Here is a 23,319-nt window from a genome sequence, read left to right as displayed (position 1 = left end):
TTAAAATTAAATAGGTAGCTGGTATTGTTTTTAAATTATTATGAAGAACAAGTTTAAGCTTTGTTGTAACGTGCATTGTCTGCCTGGACTGCTGAAGACCTGAATGCTTGTACAGGAGGGACTCTTTGAGTTGGCTTCTTAAATACCGTTATGCTGTTTTACATCTGATACTCCTTGATGAAACATAGGAGTCCCTTGTCTTGTAACAGGCTTACTCAAAGTGATACAAGCTACGAAAGTGAGATTTTGGAATAGTGTTGCCATCTTCATAATGTAATAAAAATACTGTAATGATAAATAATAAATAGTGTGTAATAAGCATGTCATAAAAACAATTATTTCCAAGATCACTGCTTTTATAATTTAAACTCAGGTAAAAGAGAAAATCCCTGGAAATATTCATTTCTATGAGGGAGTTCGCCAGACTTGACATTTTAGTGAAAGAGGTTCACAGATTGTTAAAGTCTGGGAACCACTGCTCTAGGTTTAAATGTTTATCTGAACTATTGTCATCAAGTGCTTTCCTATGGGTCTCTGCAGGCTGGATTGTGTAACACTCCTAAGTCTGTCAAACATATTGCCCTATATGACCCTAAAGGTTGTAAAGAAATCTAAAAATGTACAAAGAATATAAACTGAAGAGGTTGTCTTGAATTTGCAAGCATCCCTGAAGTCCCTACCTGTTTTAACAGGTTGTTAACTCTTAAAAATGACAATTAAAATGGCAACAGTGTTCAACATTTCACTGCTAGTAATTTTTGAACCAATACATAGCACTCACACTTATCCACAAACCTACACTGCCCCCAACACCTTCATAGAAGCCAAAAGCACTATTTTCCCCCATCCAGCTGCCAAACCCCTACCATAAAATTCTACAATAGTTATGTATCGTTGATAAAAATACCTATGACACATTAAAAACTGAAAATGCAGAGACATTACAAAATAACTGGAATTTAACATTAAATAGAGGGTCCTGTGCTGGTTTATTCTATTCCATATTTAATTCAATTATTTTTAATTTAAAAAACCTGCTGCAAGATGTTCAGTTTGCTGCATCAGAGTGCACAGAATCCAGGGACGCTACCAAAGAATATAGATCCATCTTGAGTACATTTGGGCCTTGGACCTCATCCTTCAATGTTCAGACATCCATTGATGGTTATTCAGTATGATGCTTCTTCACCAAGAGGATATTTTAAATTAAACAGAGTTTGGACTCCTCATGATAAGAAGTAAAATTAAGTGTATTCTCATTTCCCTTTTTCTAATGTAAGGACACTTAACAAAAAAAAGGCATCTCACTGAGTTTAGTTAACCAAGATATTCAAGCAACTTTTTTCTCACTAGACCAACTAACATAGAAGTTACAAAAGGTTTACCACAAAAATGGGCCAAAATCGCAAAGTTTGGACCTGGATTTGAATCGTTCCAAAGTCTGAATCTCTTCAGATCCAGGGTTCAGTTCAGTCTTATTTATAGTGTCAAATTTTAAAATGTCCCCCTCCCAAAAAACAAAGCAAAACTGAGAATGAGAGGAAGGGCATGACAGTTTATTTGTGGAAACTGTACCGTTCTGATATTGTACTGTATATAATATAACAGCTTCATTTTCTCTTGGATATGAACATTTCAGAACTGTTAAGTTCCTAAAATCTTTAATTGGACCGAGGTAATTTTCTGAGAAGTCTTTTAACTGCTGAAGCTGAATGAATTTGATTACAGCCTCATATAATTAATAACCACATAAATATTTATTAAAACAGTATCTGGCTTAACCAAGCACAGGCTGAAACTCCGAACCTAACCCACCACTCTCTTAAGTACACCTCTACCCTGATATAACGCGACCCTCGGGAGACAAAAAATCTCACCATGTTATAGGTGAGATCGTGTTATATCAAACTTGCTTTGGCCCTCCCGTTCCTTGTTCTCTGACCGCTCCCTCCAGAGACCCCCATTTGCATGATACCCCAACTGCCTAGTTTCCTGGTTTTTGTTTGTTTTAAGCTAGCTCTTTACGTGTGTGTAAATTAAATTCAGTTTTGTTGGTTTTTGTTTACAGGAAGGAGACAAGATAAAGGAAAAATATTCTCGTAGTGACCTTCAGAAAGTGAACTGGTAGGTTAAGGATAAAGTTCAGACTGATTTCCTTGGTTTAGCTCAGACAACTGTTATTTTGAGACAGCGTTTGTGTGTGTATACACACAATCAACTTTGCAAAAATCCTTATACAAAAAAGTAAGACAATCGTTTAGTTAATTTCTAACTGAGTGTTATAAACATAAGAAATGCTTCCTGTTTCCTAGTCAGTTCAGCCAAGACTGCTTTCAAACCGTTTATACCACTGAACATCCCTGAAAAATTGTGACTGAGTAAACCAGTGAATCACAGTGGAGTCTCAATTGACCATGTAGGTCTGTATTTGAATTTACACTGAACCAACAGCCAAACAATGAGCAATCATCTTCAGCTATCAAGTACACAAACAAGTGCTAGTCACTTTGCCTGTATACATGATCCCTTGAAACATTTCATTCCTCTGCTTCCATTAGATTAGGTCTCCAGTCTCTACTCACAATAATGTATTCTAACATAAAATTCCTCACTGTGTAATCATGGTAAGAAAGGGAATACACTGGTGCTGTACTCTTCACTTGTATTTTTAAGGTTCTGGCAAATGTAATAAATAGTCTTCATTTTCAATTCTAAGAAAGTGTGAATTGATTTTAAATCCTGCTTTTTGGAGCCAACATTTATCACAGGACAATACTTGCTGTGCCAATTAGATGGTGGCAGCTGATTATTTCAGTCAATATGAGATTTCACAATCTGTTCCTGTCACAGGCACCAACCCTTCATTCAGTCATAAAAATGTGGCTTACTAGAAAAGGAAAAATCAAAAGTCTAAAGGCACAAAGTCGCATAGCTGCTCTAGCAGGAGTTTGTAAACAGAGAATTGGTTCAATTTAGGAAATCCAAATCTAGGAGAATAAAAAGGCATCTGAAGCAGGCTTTTATCTAGCCAGCTTTCTTAAAGACCCAAAAGGTTTCAAGGTCTACAAAGTATGTACTAAAATATCATACTTCAAAAAGCAATAAGGCAAATAGTATAATCATTATTTCAAAAAAGTTACAATGGTAGTGTAGGCATAAACAGCATAACTTAGTTACAATGTGTGGTACTGTTTCTATTACATAGTCATATTAACCATTTCCTTCTAACTTAATTAGAGATTCAGCTGGGACTCCAGATGAACACAAAACCATTCTTGTACCACCAACAGTTGGCAACAGTTCCTCTATAACAGCGATTTTGACTCTGCTGCTTAAATCACTCTCATACTCTGAACAGTCCACAATTCAAAGTTAGGAGATTAAACACTGTCATACTTGTGAAGAGCTTCTTCTAACTTTTGCGTCACTTTTTGGAAAAAAAGTATTTGCTGTTTTAAGAAATGTTGCATTTGTGACTTAAAGTCCCTCACTCGAATTTGGTGGAAATGATGAATTTCTGCCAAGGTGGCAAAAGAAATAATGTTACAGCGATCTTGAATACCATCAGCCTTCTGGACCTCCATCTTCCCTTCTTCCACATGCCGCTTACTCTCCTTTACTTTGGTAAGGGCTCCTGTATAAAGAACAAAAAGGGAATATTGAACTAAATAGATTTAGTTAAACTAAATAGACTGAACTATAGATTTAGCTACTGTACTTTATCAATACACCTCTACTAGATATAACGCTGTCCTTGGGAGCCAAAAAATCTTACCGCATTATAGGTGAAACCATGTTATATTGAACCTTCCATACTTAAATCTGCAATGCAGTTATTACCTACCTCTCAGGCATTTCACACTTCTAGAAACGTGTATTTAGGATAGCTTAAAACTCATTAGCTGTAAAGATACACAGCTGTAAACACAGTAATATCTGTGCCATATACTCTAGCTCTCAAAAATATGTAGACAATAAAACTGTTATCAGTGCTTTCTTACAAAAGTTTAACTGAAAAAAAGAGGAACTGATGTCAGTGACAAAGGTTTAATAAATTTAAACAAACTCGTGAAAGAGATCACTGAAACTGAACTATTATGCTACAGAACAGTGGTTTTCAAACTGTGGGTCATGACCCAGTATTGGGTCACAGAATGTAAGGCACTGGGTCATGGTGGCTCTGATCAGGACTGCCAACGGGGTGGTTAAAAGTCCCATCAGTGATGCTGCCCAGCTAAGGCAGGCTAGTCCCTACTTGTTCTGACACCACGCTGCGCCCCAGAAGCGTCCAGCAGCAGATCCGGCTCCTAGGCAGGGGAATGGGGGGCACTGGGCTCCGTGCACAGCCCCTGCCCCGACCACCAATTCCACACTCCCATTGGTCAGTTTGGGTGGTGCCTGTGGGCGAGAACCACCTAGGAGCCTCTTGCATGCCTCTGCCTAGGAGCTGGACCTGCTGCTGGATGCTTCCAGGGCACAGCGCAGTCCGCAGAGCCAGGACAGGCAGGAAGCCTGCCTTAACACCCACACTGTGCCGCTGACTGGGAGCCACCTGAGGTGCAAACATACGATAAGTAGCTGTAGTCATAGGGTTTTACCAATACAGAGTTGCTCTAAATACCTCAAAAATAAACTATGGGAAGCATTACACAAGCAACTCTTTCTGACTGGATTGACAGATAATGAAGAAAATAGCTAAAAATAAGCTAAGATTTTATTTTGCTGAAGTTGGTTCTATGCCCTATCAAACCCAGGGTGGCTATAAATACTATATTTATATTTCAATATCTTAAATCAGTCAGTATGCTTTTCAGAGAAAGACAGAGAACACCTACGTTAACAGTGGGGAAAACAAAATATTGCAAGACACTGACTAGACAGATGAATCTTAAGCCCACATGAATGCCATTAGAATAGTCTTGAACATACAGAAGTCAGACTACATACAAAAGAAGATGTCATTAACAGACTTATCTTTTCAAATTTCAGTGAGTGTTCAAATATACCATTCAGCCCTTATGTTCTGCATAGAGGGGTTAAATACTTAATACACAAAGAACCTGAAAAGTTTGTTGCAATATATTCCTTTAAAAGCTAAGAAATACAGAGGTAGATAGTAAAATCTTTCTCCCTCACCCAAGTGAATACAGGACAAAATACACTGTAGCAGTTCAGGCTAATTATCAATAAAAACAGATTAAAATACTGTTCCTGGAACTCGAAAACTTCCACTAGACATACTTGGATCTGGTCCACACTGCAGACCTATATCAGTATAATTACATCGCTCAGGAGTGTGAAAAGTCCACACCATACACAGTTATGCCAGAAGTAGTACTAGAGCAGCTCTGCACCAACTCCTACAACTTCAGAGCTGCTGTAGCTCGCATGGATAATACATTCCAATGAAGAGGTGGGTATTGCACAAATCAGCTACTAAAACAATCCATTGGTCTCATATCCACTCCACCCTGGTCCATCTAAAAAAGTAAACCAAACCCCCTGTATGTGAAGCACAGCGAGCTATGGAGCACATGCCTATGCCTATAGACTGTCCCCTTCCAAGAGTCAGGTAAAATATACTTCTAAATCTCCATTGATTTCAGTGTTCTTTGCAAGCAATGACACTTCTTTCAGTGGAAAAAAAAAAATGTAATTTGGGGCTTGTGCAGAAAGAAGCCAGATGGAATTGTTTAATTTGATCATACTATAGTTGCAATGTGGGAAATATTGTTATGTGAGATACAGAATATCCAAATAATTATCTTTCAATTTGATTTTAGAAACCTTACACACCAAGAGTCATTAATATTGCTAGATTTTTAATACTCACTTTATAGCACATGCTCTCCTCAAACAATTCCACAGTAATATAACTTCTCTATAATCTATAGTTCACACATAAACCAGACAATATTATAAGTGTAAAGAGTTTTAAAGTTATATTGATCATTAGAAACAAAATACAATTAGAAAAAAGATCCTAAGTAGAAATTTTAGCATAATTGATATTGTTGACCTAATGCAGCAGGATTCATGCAGGTACTATAACAGAATTCTCCATTAACATCTAGAAAAGATTATAGCCCAGGGTCAGCAATATATGTAATGAGTGCATATCCTTACATACGAACTTGCTTGCTTTTTAAAAATTCACAGATTTAGAGTAATAGAATAAGAAAGCAATTAACCTTCAACTAACCTAAAAAGAATAAAAGGGGAAAAAAGTCAGTTTGATCTCTATTTGATTACCAAAACCAAAGGTTCTATTTATTTTTAAACAGCATTAAGCATAAAGGAAACTGACATTCACTCAATAACATAATTTAGTAATGAGTTAAAACTGAGCCTAGTGAAATTAATCCTAACAAAAACTGATTTGCTTTTGCATTCTCAGTAATAACATCTTGCATTTATGTAGCACATTTCAGCCCAAAAGGTCTCAAAACACTTCACTATAGCTCCATTTGGATCCACACAGATGGACCCAGCCTAACTGATTACAATGAGGCTCTGCACAAGCGATGTTAAGGTCCACTCATGCAGATGCAACTGCAGAACTGACTAGGGGCTATAACACTGATATACAGTCACATTTGGGGCTGATGACAGCATGGTATACTGCTTGTTAACAACTAGGGAGGGGGAGAAGGCAGAGAAAGTTTGGCCAGGACACCAGGGCAAACCTTTACTCTTTATAATTTCTTTAATCTAAAATGCTGAGGCAAAGCAAAGAACATCATCAGGCACATTTAGTAACCAGGCAGGGCTGCAACACACTTTAAAAAAAAAAAAGGTCTGGAAGAAGTCATTGAGCTAAGGTGCATCAGGACATGAAGACTTCTGCTTAGTGTATGGGGGAGGGGAAAAAACAAGATGTTAGGATCCTTAAGGTATGGCATAGAGAATAATATGAAATATATTCACAGGAGTACAATATAATAGGAGTATTAGTATATTAGCAGAAGGGACATTAAAATGGGGCTGATCTAAAATTGTGCACACTGATGCCTGTGCAGATATTAATTTTGGCATTTCCTAACTTTTTGAGTGCTTATTTTGCAACCATAACATTCTTTTAATGTATTTTTGTGTGTGTAATAGAATATTCAATCCATTTCATTTCTACATATAGTACCATTGATCCAAAGTATAGGATTATTAGCAGGAGAGATGGACTAGATGACCAAAATGTTTCTTTTCTACTTCCAGCTATTACGAATCTAGAAACACTTGCTCATGCCTCTAAAGCTTCTAGTTTAGTGAACTGAGCTTTTGTTATCCAGCTTTGAATTCAAGTTCTAGGAGATTAGGATCAGCCCTCAAATAGCAAAGAGGGCATGGATCAAAAGCCCTAGAAAAAACTGCATCACTGAACTGAAAAAAGGAGGGGAAAAATGATGGAAATGCTATTTTTTGTAATCCTCAATCCAAGGTCCAATGCTACACAGTCAGATGTTCAATGGATACCCCTTAGAGGCTTAAGGACCACAGGTTCCAGTAACAAAACCTCATGTTCTGATGGGGGGAGGGATAGCTCAGTGGTTTGAGCATTGGCCTGCTAAACCCAGGGTTGTGAGCTCAATCCTCGAGGAGGCCATTTAGGGACCTGGGGCAAAAATCTGTCTGAGGATTGGCCCTGCTTTGAGCAGGGGGTTGGACTAGATGATCTCCTGAGGTCCCTTCCAATAATGATATTCTATGATGTTTTATTGTAATAAAAGAGGAGACTAGAGAATGCAATGATGTAACAGGATTTAATAATGAAATTTATAATTGTTACTAGCAACCAAGAAGACTGACAATTTAAAATTCATTCCAGAAATAAATGCTTCCAGTTGTGAAACATATAACAAAAAGTTGCAACATCTGGTCCATACAGAAGCTCTGAGACAGCAAAAAAAAAAAAAAAAAAAGTGGAATGAGACAGTAAAAGGGCTTGCAGTGCAAATGTCTGTGGCTTTGAGCAGAGGGGGAAGAGACAATATCATTCTCAAAACAAAGCAAAGAAAACCATAGTGAACACTGTTCAAATCAGGACAAAAATAAGTATTTTTCCCCCTTTTACATGGAGGGTCCTTATTACATTAGAAATGCCATTGGATGCACAAGCTATACAGAGAATGTATCATTCACTACTGAAACAGGCACCTGTAAGGTAAAACAATAATGCATTAACAGCATACAGCAACAATACAGGGTTCATGGGAACAATGATAGACCTAGGCCAGTTGGGAACAGCAGAGTAGTCAAAGGAAGATATCCTGGTCACTGGATAAGCAGTTTTTTGTTCCCTAAGTGACCAGAGATGGGGCTGTTCCAGGTTAATGAGAACACCTGACTCCAATTAACCTGCTAAAAGTTAGGTGAGGCAGTTAAGCACCTCACTCTAATTAAGGCCCCTCTGATGCTATAAAAGGGCTCACTCCAGTCAGGCCAGGGGAAAGGAAGTGTGTGTGAGGAACTGGGAGCAAGATGCTGAAAGGGTGTAGGTATGCTGCTGGAGGACCGAGAAGTATAAGCGTTATCAGACATCAGGAGGAAGGTCTGGTGGTGAGAATAAAGAAGGTATTTGGAGGAGACCATGGGAAGTAGCCCAGGGAGTTGCAGCTATTGTGCAACTGTATAAGGAGGCACTCTAGACAGCTGCAGTCCACAGAGCCGTGGGCTGGAACCTGGAGTAGAGGGTGGGCCTGGGTTCCCCCCAAACCTCCCAATTTCTGATCAAACACAGGAGGAATTGGCCTGGACTATGGCTTCTACCGGAGGGAAAGGTCTCTGGGCTGTTTCCCGACCCATAAGGTGAATCTGTGAGGTTAGCAAATCTGCCAATAAGCGCAGGACCCACCAAGATAGAGGAGGAACTTTGTCACAGTGGGTATACATTTCCTCTGAAAGATGGCACTTGAAGCAGCAGTGAATATTTTCTGACAGCATGGTGAGTCTTTGGTTCACTACCAACTTACAGGAAAGTGTACCTACTATCAAATCACCAATACATGGTATTCCTAAACTTTCCCACCAAACTCTGGTTGTAAGAACTGACAAGGTAACACACTAAGGTCCTCTGACCATAATATTTCTGCCTTATATTGGCAACTGAGCTGTGATTCTGCTAATATAGTTCAAGACAGACAATTTGAACAAGACCTATTTCAACATGAGCCAGAGATAAAAGTGACAAATTAAAACTGGTCAGCTTGCTTATATAACCTTGCCTGTTTTCAGCAAATATCAGATTTTTATCAGTCAAGTGAAGTCTTTACTTTACTCTTCAAATTAGAGATTCCTTTCAAAACAACTGTACAAGAAGTATGTAACATGAGAAGCAGGGGCAGAGTTCCAGCAAAAAACGGGCTACAGGAATATCCTCCTCCACATTATGGTACCAATACTGCTATTTTATGCAACACCATTTTTAACTGGAATCAGAGAAAAAAGTGAGGAAAAGAAACAACAGTTGAGTGTTGCATGTTTTGCCTCTCATACAAGACCATAATCAGGCTTATAGAGCTTAACTGTTCCTAAAGAAACTATCAGCGTGGCATCCAAGCCAGGCAACTTGGGAAGAGGACCAAACGCTCACTCAGTGCTCTTTTCTGAACTAGATAATACATGAACGTCAAACAACCAATGGACACATTTTGAGTGAGTAGTAAAAAGGCAGTAGCCACAGAATGACAGAGCTGGGAAAAATCAAGGGAGCTTGAATGTTCTGGCCTTTGTATCAGTGAAAAGTATGGCAAAAACAAGGAAAGCCACGTTCTTGAATACCTCCTTTGAGAACTCCACCAGCCAATGAGCCTCAGTAGGAAATCCTCCCTGATGAGTCTGTGCAGAAGTACAAAGGGTCTTCAGAAATACTGCTCTCTCAAAAGCAAACTAAATTAGAGTCAGAAAACATGATGGTCTTTGAAGAAACTCTAAATTTAACAAAGAATATCTTTCAGTGGTTACAACTGTGAAATCTTGTGAAAATAAAAAGGTCTGTGTAATGATCCCTTATCCCTATCCAATCAGTAAACTATGCAATACAACTTGGTGGATTATTAGAGTAAAATAATGTAACTTTTTGCTGCCATCAAACTGACCCTTATTTTAAATCTGCAGGACTACTAGTAGGCTTCCCGGATTCCTCTTTGAATACTGAATAGTGTGCTTTTAAAGTGGTAACCTTGAATTCTAACCTCTCCTTTCCCTTGCCTGCTTTATATTAAAAACAACCCATTTAAAATAAGGCCATTTCTACCACGTAAGGAGAATATAGATATCCATTCACTTACCATATCACTTTTATGATATTGTATACAAAGTTGCAAAAATGAAAAATGCAATTTGAAACAGGCTTACTTTTTTCTTATCTAGGATCCAAACCCTCAGACTATTTTACTGCAATGTCTGGCCTAGAGTTCTGAAAAGACAAACACTTGGTAGCCCATGAATGCATAATGAAGCTTAATGGTTGTATTTTTTTTTTTTTAACCTTTCACTCTCAAAGGACAAATGAGTTTTTATGTGAGGTATTCGTCCCATTCACTAGAAGATTCTGAGAGCAGAAGTGAACTCTCAGTAAAGGCTGAGAGCAAATTAACCTTAAACTGCCTGCTCATTCTTCACAGAAGAGCTACCTGAATCTGCATATTAAGTTTCCTCAGTAATAGCAGCCACGATAAAAAGTGACAAAGAGCCCTGTGGCACCTTATAGACTAACAGACATATTGGAGCATGAGCTTTCGTGGGTGAATACCCTCTTCGTCAGATGCATGTACTGGAAATTTCCAGAGGCAGGTATAAATATGCAGGCAAGAATCAATCTAGAGATAATGAGGTAAGTTCAATCAGGGAGGCTGAGGCCCTCTTCTAGTAGTTGAGGTGTTCACACCTCGGGAGGAGAAACTGCTTTTGTAGTTGGCTAGCCATTCACAGTCTTTGTTTAATCCTGAGCTGATGGTGTCAAAATAGCAGCCATGATATCCACCCCAAATTCACAGTCCATTGTTTATCATAAAGGATTTAAAATCCCTTCTCCACTGGCAAGTGCACAGCTTCCTTGGTGAGCATAGGGTCCGAAGCAAGCAATTACTGCAAAAGTGAAGACATTATACAGATATAATAATTATAGTCCTTACAGTTGCAAAGAAAGCCCACTGAAACAGACCAATACATCAAAGCATTGTTGTTTTCCTGAGTCTACAGAGAGCTCCAGTTCCTCTGCTACATAGGTTTGCCAACCAAAAGAGCCCCAAACTAATCCAATTCTAGACAATGTTCACAAGTGCTGTTGTACCTGTGTTAGTCCCAGGATATTAGAATACTTCACCCACTCTCTCTCTTACTGGACCAACTTCCGTTAGAGAAACAGACAAACTTCTGAGTTACACAGAGCTTTTGTAATCTGAAGAAGGGCTCTGTGTAGTTTGAAAGCTTGTCAATCCAATGACATTACTTCACCCACCTTGTCTCTCTAATTCTAGACAGTCTCACTACACCTGTGCAGTGAGGTGAACCATCAAGAATTATGTCAATTTCATGTTAATCCTGGATATTGTACATGGGTTTACAACAGTCAAGTTTTAGCCGCTACTCTAGTCAGCTTCCTCATATTAAGAGGAATATTAGCCGTTCACATGGATATTGTGAGGATTCACCTTCATTAACATTTGTACAGTACTTTGAGATCCCACAGACAATGCAGTTGAAGCTAAATATCATCAAAGGACCTTTTACAATTCCCATTTACTTTCTTAAAATGGAATTTTAAAAAAGGAATATACTCTCCTCTTGCACTTCAAAATGAAGGTATGAAGTGGTACAAGGGATTTCACTATTGACGGACTATTTGCTTAATGTCATCAGCACAGATTAGAGAAATTTGCTCACAGTAAATTAACACCTTGTATAGTCTGTACATTAACCAGGTTATATCACAAAAAATAGCTTAATAGGGTTTTTTGCCTTAAATTGAAAACAGAAAACCTCTCTCAGCCTTAAGTGTTGAATAGACAGCAAAGCTGTCACAATGAAAAACTGAAAGCACAGTAATGAAGAAGGAACCAATTACTACCCTACCTAGAACCTGACTTTGGAGTCAAAGGGGTTGTCTACATTGCAGTTAAGACACCCACGGCTGGCCCATGCCAGCTGACTTGGGCATGCGGGGCTTGGGCTAAGGGACTGTTTAATTGCAGTGTAAACATTCAGGCTTGGGCTGCAGCCTGAGATCTAGGACCCTCCAACTGTATCGACATCTATGCCACAATTACACAGCCCGAGTCAGCTGACACAGGCTAGCCACAGGCATCTGGCTGCACTGTACACATACCTACAGAGAAGGAAGCAACTTGTCTTCAACACCGCAGGGGGAAAATAGTGACTTACCTCTTCAGAGCTAGCCAACAAAATATATACACCCAGGGCTGGTGCAAGGATATTTTGCGCCCTAGGCGAAACTTCCATCTTGCGCCGCACCCCCCCCCCCCCAATCACATACATTATACACGATACACGGTCACAAAATTGTGCCCCAGACCTTTTTTTTTTTTATCTGCCATGAGGCTGCATCAACTGTAAACGAAAAAAAATGAAATTTTGTTCCTATCAGTCCTTTTTCTTGTTCACTATTAAAAGTAAAGGACAGAGAATGCATGTCACTTACTATAATTAACTATTTGAACTTCATCAACTGTTTGACGTAAATATTGATTAAGAGATCAAGATGACTTTCCCTTAAAATTAAGCAATGTTGATTGTAATCAGAAATACACCTTTTTTAGTCACGTATACGTCCTTCCCTCATATCAAAATCTGACTGGGAGTGCTGCGGAACCCATTCTGCCTAACTAGCCATGCACCTCCAAATGATTAAAAACATCAAATGGTACAAACTCAATTTGAATGAAAAATTCCATTTTCTAACTAAATAGGTCACACACACTCAAATGGTTGCCAAGTGCTCTCTGTGGTGGTATGTTCATCTGCTCTAAATGCCTACGAACTTCCCTGTGAAAATAATCTTTGACTTTGATCCAATGAAAGCAGGATGGAAAAGCTCCCCCCCCAGAAGGCCTAAGACATGATGGCTGGATGACATAAACAGACACCTGTCCCTCACAGGCACTACCTCATAACATGACAATTGTGCTCAGGACAGAACATCACAGAGGAATATTATTCATTCAGTGGTCTCTACATTGGCCAAGCAACAGCACGACAACTAACCTAACCAGTCCATCCAACTTTTTTGACTGCTTCTTGGGCACTGGTGAGGGGTAACGGTGCCAGACTGAGCCCGGTGATGGGTGCAGTACAAGTTCACAAACTGAGGCAAGGTGCTGGGCCTAGAGTCCTGCTGAGACTGCTGTCCTGCACCAAGTGGAGCACAGCCTCCATGAGGAGAGAACTCAAATAAATATCATGCTCCTTCTGTATGATTCCCCCAAGCACTTCTTCAGGCAGCTGCTATGGGGGTCACTCACAGGCTTAGGCCTGCCTGTTGCAGGCAAAACACAGCAGCAGGGCTTAAAACTCAGACAGGGTCCCCCAGAGGATTCAGGGGGCCTTGGGCAAAGCAAAATTGGGGGCCCCTTCCATAAAACATTTGCAATACTATAGTAACATGTATTAGGAAATGTAAAAAATAACTAGTGAAATACATTCAAAAATTAACTTGTAATAATTTGAAAATACACTAAATACATTATTTAAAAACATTAAAAGCTGTATTGGTCTGTATACATTTGCAATTACATAATGGGCAGATGATGGGTGATTGTGATGGTTGGTACCAATGGGCTGTCGCTGCCTGGGGGTGGTGCTCTTGTTGCCCAGGGCTGGGTGGGGATGTGGGGAGATAGGGTCAGGGTGGTGTCTAGCTCAGAGGGGCTGGGCTCGGAGCTGGGGGACAGGGCTGTGGGGGGTGCCTGGGGGCACTGGGGCAGCTCAGCTCTGCAGGCTGCTGTTCTCTCGAGCCCCCCACATACAAGGGGAGCAGGAGCAGGGACCAGCCAAGGACCAATGGGGCAGGAGCACAGGCGCCTGAGGCCGAGCTGTGGGGAAGCACTTGCTTACCTTGCCCAGCACATGAGCGTCAGGGTCTTCTTTCTTCCTCCACTCCACCAGACCACCGCTGAGGCTCTTTTCTTCTCCTGCCCCTCACTGGGGTTGATGTGGAGTCTGAGCCAGGGGGCAGCCACCGCTTTCCTCCAGAAGCCCTTATGTCGCGCCGTCGCAGGGCTCCTACCACATGCGCTAAGCAGAGCTGCGCAGCTCTGCCCAGCCGCCGCCGTCCCCCGCAATGAGAAAAATTGCATAGGCTGGAGCCCCTGCTCTGGGAGGGAGAGGGATTCTGATTTCTGAGCCTCTGCTAGCAGCCCAGGGATTCCCCTGGGTCAGTGCGCCGCTGGCAGCCTGAACCTCTGGGCAGTCGCAGCGGCACCCTGACCCAGGGGACCCCCTGGGCTGCCGGCTGCCGCGGCGGCGCCCTGACCCAGGGGACTCCCTGGGCTGTCGGCTGCCGCGGCGGCGCCCTCCGCAGCAGCCGGCAGCCCGGGGTTTCCCTAGGCCAGGGGATCCCCTGGGCTGCCGGCTGCCGCGGCGGCGGCGCCCTGACCCGGGGGTCCCCCTGGGCTGCCGGCTGCCGCGGCGGCGGCGCCCTGACCCGGGGGACCCCCAGGGCTGCCGGCTGCCGCGGCGCCCTGACCCGGGGGACCCCCTGGGCTGCCGGCTGCCACGGCGGTGCCCTGACCTGGGGGACTCCCAGGGCTGCCGGCTGCCGCCGGCAGCTCAGATTCCCTCTCTGTCCCAGCAGCAGCGGCCGGTCAACCATTTAAAAAAAAAATTGGGGGCACTTTTTGGCACCCCCAAATCTCGGCGACCTAGGCAACCGCCTAGTTCGCCTAAATGGTTGCACTGGCCCTGTATACAGCCAAACTTTTTAAACTGAAGATGATGCTTCTTCAACACTATAGGGCGAAAATAGTGACTTACCTCTTCAGAGCTAGCCAACAAAATATATACACCCAGACTTTTTAAACTGAAGATGATGCTTTTCTCCATGAAGGTGGAAAATATAAGAGGAGTTCTATCTTTCAGAAAAGGAAAGTGGCCTGCACTTCAAAAGGCAGTTTTACAAAGGTTACAAGTGCTTGCAAAGTATCTGGCAGACACTGGTTTAAAAAAAATAACTATCCACCTCAAAAACTTGGTCCTGCATGAGAATACTTATTTGTTTTTGTTCTTTAAACTCCACGTCCCCTTGTTGGAAAAATAACTCTTACAATGTTACGCCCAGGATCCTGCAAAGGCTTTTGTGGGAAAAGTTACTCACATATGTAAATGTCTGCAAGACTGGGGCCCAATTCAGCATACTAACATCATAGAGTCTACAGTGATATAATAGTTAAGTGTGACTTCTTTCTTTTTGATGCCTGCTTGTTCATCAACTGCTCACAATGATATTAGAAGAAAATAGTTATACTCAAAAGCTGAAAGGACTAATGTTGTACTAACCATTTAAATTTGCACTATGATTCACTACTCAATGATCAGATCAGGTAGGGGATTCCTTACATTGGGTGCACTTCCAGTCACAGCAGGTATGATGTTCATAGGAAACTGCTACATATATTCCAGTGCAAAAGGTTAGTAAAATCAGCTTCACACCTAGATCCAATTCAGATACCATGCAAATAATAAAAGGTGATTGATGGAGGGGTTTAAAAGTTCTATGGTTTCCAATTTTTTTCTAGACTTAATGGTTACATTAATTCAGTTTATATGTAGCCAATTAATGATGTAGAGAGCAGATGGTGTTAAATGAGTGTCTATTTTTAAAATGCCTAATGTAAATAAAAATTGTACATATGTGATTGTAATCTTGTCCTTCCCACACTCCCACTCTTCAAATGTCATTTGTCTTCTTAGGGTATGGCTACACTCGCAGCCATGGAGCGCTCCCGCGGCAGCGCTTTGAAGTGCAAGTGTGGTCGCAGCGCCAGCACTGGGAGAGCTCTCCCAGTGCTGCAGGTACTCCACCTTCTCGTGGGGATTAGCTTACAGCGCTGGGGCAGTGTTTACACTGGTGTTTTGCAGCGCTGTAACTTGCTGTGCTCAGGGGTGTGTTTTTTCACACTCCTGAGCGAGAAAGTTGCAGCGCTGTAAAGCACCAGTGTAGCCAAGACCTTAGGAAGTAAGCTCTGTGGGGCAAGGGCAGTGTCTTGATGGCCCCTAATACAATGGACTCTGAATCACAACTGTGGTCCTTTGGTGCTACAGTCATATAAATATTAAATACAGATTTAAGAGACCTCTGCAGATATATTTAGTATCACTGATTACCTTGTGATGACTGACCTCCCTTCTGCCACTATGCCTCATCTTTATTAAAAGTACACTTGACAATGTACCTCGTCAATGGAAACAGCTAATTCGAGATGAAACATTTCAAAGTCCACAAAGGTAAATATACCACTTTTGACAAGTACCATCACCAATAAGAATGTTTAATTAGTCTAAGCTGCAGTATAAGACTAAACAAGTATCTCAAATCAGCTATGATGACTACAAGTGAGAGCAAGATAAATGAAAGGAACTCTAGAGAAATATCAGCCTATTGAACATTCTACCTCCAGCTACAAAAAGAGGAAAAAAAAAAAAAACTGCTGTGCAACAACAGTGTGTAACAAGCTAGATGGGTTTGCTTTTCAGTTTCATTCAAAATTCAACTTTAGCAATTTTAAAATAAATGTATATCCTATCCTAAGCTATGCTAGACCTACGTGTCATTTTCAGCAAAGGGTCTTGTCCTGCAAACATTTAAGCACATGCTTACATTTTACTCAAAAGTAGTACTATTGACTTTATATGCAATATGCCTGGACAGGCATCTGTCATAATATAATCATACAATAACCTATTCTTATACAGCGCTTCTCAGCAGATCTAAAAGCACTTTACAAAGGAGAGCAGTATCATCACCCCATTTTACAGATGGGGAAACTGAGGCATAAAGAGGCAAAGTGATTTGCCCACGGGTCAAGTACACAACAGGCCAGTAGCAGAGCCTGAAATAGAATCCAGGTCTCCTGAGTTCTAGTCCAGTGCTATATCCACTAGGCCACATTTTAGATGGCAGTGTGCTAATGGCATAACAAAAGCTCCAGCTAGTTGCTGCTGTTTCTATTTTCCTTTCTTACTCATGTTCCCTCTTGAATCTCTCTTGAAGTGTGTACCACATCGCACCAGGCTGGCATTGCTTAAGTGTCCAGTTCTAAGATTGGCTGCCTTTTCAAGGTCTTTGACACCATTTCGGACAATGACTTACATTTTCAAAAGTGACTAAGGACTTTGGGTGCCCCAGTTTGAGCACACAACTTGAGACACTTTAAATGGGCCTGAATTTCAGCAATGTTCAGCACCCACCCTCTGAAAATCAGACTACTATAAGTGGTCTCAAATTAGGCAACCAAACCCACTATTCACTCGAAAATACAAGCCACTGTGTTTTGCAGAAATTGTACAGTTTATGCATAATCTGGCATACAGTATCTATATATGAATTCATAATCCTAAAGCAGCACATGAACAGACGGATGGTCTCAAATTCCAGTATATAGTTCTTAGCTTCTCATGTCTCTTGTGACATGAGGACTTTGTGTTTGACAGTGTCTATGAAACCACAGTACATGACTGATTATACTGGCATGGACTGACTTTTTTCATGATCAGTTGTCTATGGTGAGGGCCCTACCAAATTCATAGCCATGAAAAATGTGTCATGGATCAGGAAATAAGCCCTCCTCTGTGAAATCTAGCTATTGGAGGAAAGGCAGAAGTGCAGGGCTGGAGGCACCTCAGCCAGGGGCTCTTGGGCTCCAGCTGCTACTCTCTGGGCTGGGGAGGTCAGACCCACTTCCGGGTACCTCCCCCTGCTGCAGGAAGCTCCGCAGCTGGGCAGCAGCCCTGGAGCTTCCTACAGCCGCAGGAGATTCATGGAGGTATGTCTGACCTCCCCCATATTTCTGGGAGCACCCCAACTGGGGATTCCCAGCTGCTCCTCCTATCCCTTCCCATCCTGGGTGGGACTAGCAGCTAGGAGTCCCCAGCTGGAGCACTTCCAGCAGCACAGGGGAGATCAGACACCTCTGCATCTCAGGGACTCTCCTGCAGTTGCAGGAAGTTCTGAACGCCACCCTCACTTTTGTGCTGCCATCCCGCTACAACAGCTTTGCGAACCCCCTCCCAAACTCCCTTTTGGGTCAGGACCCCCATGGTTACAACACCATGAAATTTCAGGTGTAAACATCTGAAAACATGAAACTAATTTTCAAATCCTATAGCTGTGAAATTGACCAGAACAGACCCTGAATTTGGTAGGGCCCTACCTATGACAAATCGTTGTTCTTCCAAGATCTGAAATGGCAAGTGTCTGTTATTGTTTGTTTCCTCTGAAAAGAGCTGATCACTACTTAGATCAGGGGTCTCAAACATGCAGGCTGCATGAGGCCCACCACCTCTTCCCATGCCCCCACGTTATTTCCTGAAGCCACCAAGCTCCCCGCCCCCCCACCCCCAGCGCACTGCATCCCTGCTCCTCTGCCTACCTCCAGGCTCTTCCCTTAGTGCTTTCCATGAGGGACAGCAGAGAAGCGGGGAGCCACACGCTCAGGGGAGAAGGCAGAGAAGAGGCTGGGCAGGGGCAGGGATTTGGGAAAAGGGCTTGGAATAGAAACAGGGCAGGGGCAGGGCCTGGGCCTCATGGAAGGGGTGGAGTGGGGGCGGGGCCGGGGGTAGCTTGCAGGAGGGTCAGTGATGCGGCCCTAGGGCCAATGTACTAGTCTTCATGTGGTCCTCATGGTGATTTGAGTTTGAGATCCCTGACTTAGACTCAGGGCTCCCCAGAGGATTCAGGGGGCCTGAGGCAAAGCGGGGGAGCTGCGGCGCTTGTACTCACCTGGCAGCGGTCCAGGTCTTCGGCGGCATTTCGGTGGGGAGACGGGGGAGGGGCCTTCAGTCGCTCCGCATCTTCGGCAGCACTGAAGGGCCCCCCGTCACCGAAATGCCGCCGAAGACCTGGATCGCCATCGGGCCAGGGCTCGCGGGCCCCGGGCAAATTGTCCCACTTGTCCCCCCACCCTCTCAGGCAGCCCCTGCTTAGACTGTAAGGGATTGAGGGCAGAGACTGTCTTTTTGTTCTGTTTTGTACAGTGCCTAACTCAATGGGGTGCCAGTCTATGATTGTATCCTCATAGCATCTAGGAGTTCCAAACAGCCAGGTCCTACGAAAAGGGACAGACATAGCTCCCTTCCTGTCAGAGTGATGCCACTAAGTCTACCAGCACTTTTGAAAATGCTCTGACTAACTCAAAAGACAACTACCTCTACTGAAAGTGCTTCACCTATGGATGGCAGCAAAGGAATGTTCTGTGAGTCAGAATAATAGGAATGTGCAGATATGCCCCCTTCAAATCTATGGAAGATCTATAGTAAATGCTGCTTTTATTGATGGCTACAATGGTGAGTGTCTCCATCTTGAATGCTGATTTCCTCAGGAATTTATTGAAGGTCATCATATCAAGGTGGACTGGTGAAGGCAGCAGCAGGAGGTAGTAGGGGCATGCTACAGTTAATAGCAGTGACTTGATACAGGGTAATGCCAACGAGGGGAATTTTCCAAAACAAAAAGATTAGCATAAATTTCCCCCTCTTTTCTTGAAATAATGTTGTCACTCTCCAAAATTTTACAGTGAAACAAATCTGATTTAGATGAGTCTTTCCTTGTCATAAAAGACACACAACAAAAACTGCCCTTGCACTAAAGCTGGAAGTGTAGTACAGTGATACCTGTGAACTCTGGTTCCTCAGATTTTACCAGAAATCTGTGATTCCAACATGGACTTTATAAATACCTCTCTCTTTCAAATCAAACTGTTTTGCCTTTGTTCTGAGGTGGTGTTCTAGAAAGCAAAAACTTGGAGGCATGTGATTTAGGAAAAAACAAAAGATGAATTTTTCTACCATGGTGGGTGGCAATTCATGCCCTGCATCTTACTGTACAGAATGCATTAGTGATTAGATTACATCAGGAACTGACCTATCAGGGTCAGGAGTCTAGTATGGATAGCATCTGTACTGTAAAGTTAAAGTTAAGGTTATCTAAATAAGATTTAACATAAAAGTTTTATGTATGTGAAAAATGTTACTGGTTACACAGTTCTTTTACAGTATACGACAGGGGTGACCAAACTTACTGATCATCCGAGCCACATACGATAATTTTCAGAAGATTGAGAGCCATAGCACATGCCTGCCAGGGTTGAGGTTTCTGCCTCATGAGGTGCCCCTGCCCCAGCTCCTGATGAAGCCCCTACCCCCACCACAGGACAGAAGCTCCCCACATCTGGTAGGCAGAGAACGGTGAAGGGTGGGGGGGCTCCACAAGCCACAATTCAACTGCAACAGAAGCTGGTTTGGCCATGCCTTCTATTGAAGGGTACTTTCTTTCCCACCAATGAATCCCAGTGTCTTACAAACAACATTCAGAAACTCTGAGACAGAGTTACATCTCACGGCGAAGGTGGTAGCTACGAGGACAACAGTGAACAGAAGAAGAGGAAGAATATGAAATTTTAACTAAGAACACTGCAGCAAACTATTACACTCACCGAAGTAGATCCTTAGGCTATGTCTACACTACAAGTGCTACAGCCCCATAGCTACAGCAACATCATAGTTTAGACATCTACTACAGCCATCAAAGGGGTTTTTCCATCACTGTGGTAAATCCACCCACCCCCTCAAGAGACAGTAGCTAGATTGACAGTGCTTTCTATACAGCTGGGGTTGGAGGAATGGGGGAGATGTGCTAATTTTTTACACCTCTGAATGACTGACAGTGCTCTCTACACAGCTGGGGTGGGGGGGGAAATGGGGGAGATGCATGAATTTTTCATACCTCTGAGTGATGTAATTAAGTTGACCTAGAGTTTTAGGTGTAGACCAGTCTTAAGTGTCCAGCCATAACAGACAAGACACCAGCTGCTTTCAATATCTAATTCAAAATCTTGCACCGTAAAGCGCACATAATACAAGGTTATATTGTGATACCTCAGGCAAGTCATTCTTGCTCTGTGACTCAGTTTGCTCGTTTGTAAATGAGAATATTTCTAAATGGGTTCTTGTAAATACTGTTTGTAAAGTGCCTTGACAGGTTGGGATGAAGGAATTATAATTGTATTATGTTCTCAGGTAACTTCAGATTAAATCTTTAAAAATCAGTTAAACTGTTTTAAAGTATTAATTATACTAATAGATGCTTTTACAGCACTTAATTTGCAGGATGTTTTATAAACAAACTCAATGATCTTCAACATATCTGTACCATAGGCAGGTAATAATTCCCATTTTATAGACGAAGACGACTGTCTTAGGGCCCAGACCTGTGGCTTTTAGCCAGTCAGAATTCCCACTGAAGTGGTATGGAATGAAACTTTTGTATTATTGCATTTAAGCTCAGTGGCAGTTCTGCCTGAGTAAATGCAGCAGGCTTTAATTGAAAACCATTGATACTGACTGAGCTAGGAGTTCCTGGTTCCTACATCTGACCACAGAGGGATAGAGATTGAATGGCATGTTACCTTTCTGGACATGGATGATGTCTGGGAAGTTGGCCAGATGCCCCTGATATAGTGCTAACAAATCCATCACAGGGTCAAGGTCCTGTCGGGGCTGCTCTGCAAAGAATTCCCCAATGGCATCGTAAGCTTCCCCCGTGAAGGCAAGGGCTTGGTTGAGGTTGGCAGAAAAGGCCTGCTGGTCCAGCTCGAAGGCCTGGCTGAGGCCCTTGAAGGAATGCCCCACCTTCTGGTACTCCTTCTTGAAACCAGTGACCTGCTTACGGGCAAACTCATTGGCGGTGTGGGTGAGCTGCATGGTGCTCTCATCCATCTTCTTGGTGAAGCTCTTGAAGCCATCCACCCGGCTCTCCACCTCCTGTAGATCCAGGACAGCGGCAGGGCCGGTGGGGACACTGATGGTCAGGAAGAAGTTGGCGCCCACCATCTCGTCCTTCTCAGCTTTGCGCTTGCCCTGCTTCCAGGCCTTCTCATCGGTGCTGGGGCAGGTGAGGAAGTGCCGGAAGGCATCGCACTGAGCCAGCACCGGGTGGCTGCACATGTGGTCCATCCACCAAGCCAGGCCCTTGCGACGCTTGGAGATAAAGTCCTCCTCAAAGCGGCCCGTGGCCTGCTTCTCAGGCAGGTGGGGCACAGAGATGACAGGGAACTTCTCTGCCAAGCGCCCGTAAAGCCAGTCAAAGTGCTTGTAGCGGCGGTGCACCTGCTGCCCGGTGTGGCTGGGTACCAGCTTGTAGGCGATGTAGCTCTTCATGCCCTTGAATTTGGTCTGCTTGGTGGGGTCCTCGATGGAGCACTGGAAGGGGTAGGGATTCTCCTGCCACTCCGGCCCCCAGGGGCCCAGCACCACACACAGCTTGTCCCCGTCCTTCACGAAGCCAGAGGCCTCGCCCAGTACGAAGGCCTCCCCGCCCGACTTCACGAAGGTGGAGAAGCGGTTGAGGTTGCGGCTCACCGTGGCTGAGCTCTTGGCCCCGCCGCCGGGGTGGTGGTGCGGGTGGCCGGGCTGCTGGCTGTTGCGGGAGCCCAGCGAGAGGTCGGAGCGCGTGGAGAGGCGGTACCGGGCTGAGGCGGGGCCGCCGCCCCCCGCCGCATCGTAGTCCGGGTAGGAGCTGCCCAGTACGCCCGGCTCGTCCGCCACCGTGGAGGTGTCGTCCCAGTCATCGTCCCAATCGTCGTCGCTGCCCTGGCTGGGCTGGTAGGAGCCGCTGTAGGGCGCGGGCGGGAAGGCGGGCGGCAGCGGGAAGGGCTCGGCCGCCGCCGGAGGGGGGAGCTGCTGGACGGGCGCGCTGAAGGCAGCCGGGGGCACCAGGGGCTCGAAGCCGCCGGGGGGCAGGTTGGCGTAGCGGGCCCCGGCGGCAGGGGCGGGCGGCTCGGCGGCCGGAGCCCGGATCACCTGCACGTAAGAGGCCGGGAAGAGGCCGCGGTCGCCGTGGCTGTTGACCCCCTCGAGCCAGCCCTCGATGTCCTGCTCGCTGCAGAGACTCAGCACCTCGTGCTCCCGCAGCGAGATCTCCCCCGGGTTCTCCGACCTGAAGTCATAGAGCGCCCGGGCCCGCAGCGCCATGGCCCCGCCGGGCAGGGGCCGGACCCAGCCCTGCCCTCCCGGGCAGCCCGGCCGCTTCCCCGTGCTGCCTGCGGCGGCGGCGGCGCCGCCTGCTTCTCCCGCTGCTCTCCCCGGCGGTGGGGG

General features: G+C 44.0%; 1 protein-coding gene across 1 annotated transcript; it reads right to left on the bottom strand.

Annotated features, from left to right (window-relative positions):
* Window positions 1-1,535: 1,535 nt before the first annotated feature.
* On the bottom strand, window positions 1,536-23,266 carry SNX18 (sorting nexin 18). The gene is made up of 2 exons (XM_050946992.1): window positions 21,633-23,266; window positions 1,536-3,634 (listed from the first exon to the last, which is right to left on the bottom strand). The coding sequence occupies exons 1-2, from the start codon at window positions 23,194-23,196 to the stop codon at window positions 3,381-3,383; spliced, it is 1,818 nt and encodes a 605-aa protein (XP_050802949.1). The 5' UTR covers window positions 23,197-23,266; the 3' UTR covers window positions 1,536-3,380.
* Window positions 23,267-23,319: the final 53 nt, after the last annotated feature.

Source organism: Gopherus flavomarginatus, chromosome 3, assembly GCF_025201925.1.
Source record: "Gopherus flavomarginatus isolate rGopFla2 chromosome 3, rGopFla2.mat.asm, whole genome shotgun sequence".
Lineage (NCBI taxonomy): Eukaryota > Metazoa > Chordata > Testudines > Testudinidae > Gopherus > Gopherus flavomarginatus.
The sequence above is the reverse complement of the archived record's forward strand: the minus strand, read 5'-3'. Positions and strand labels throughout refer to the sequence as shown.

What these genes read in the sequence shown, in the direction of transcription:
- SNX18 (XM_050946992.1), bottom strand. Translation starts at nt 23,196, where the DNA reads ATGGCGCTGCGGGCCCGGGCGCTCTATGACTTCAGGTCGGAGAACCCG. An exon ending in CATCATCCATGTCCAGAAAG is followed by an intron (nt 3,635 to 21,632) that starts GTAACATGCCAT and finishes TTCTTTATACAG; the next exon opens with GAGCCCTTACCAAAGTAAAG.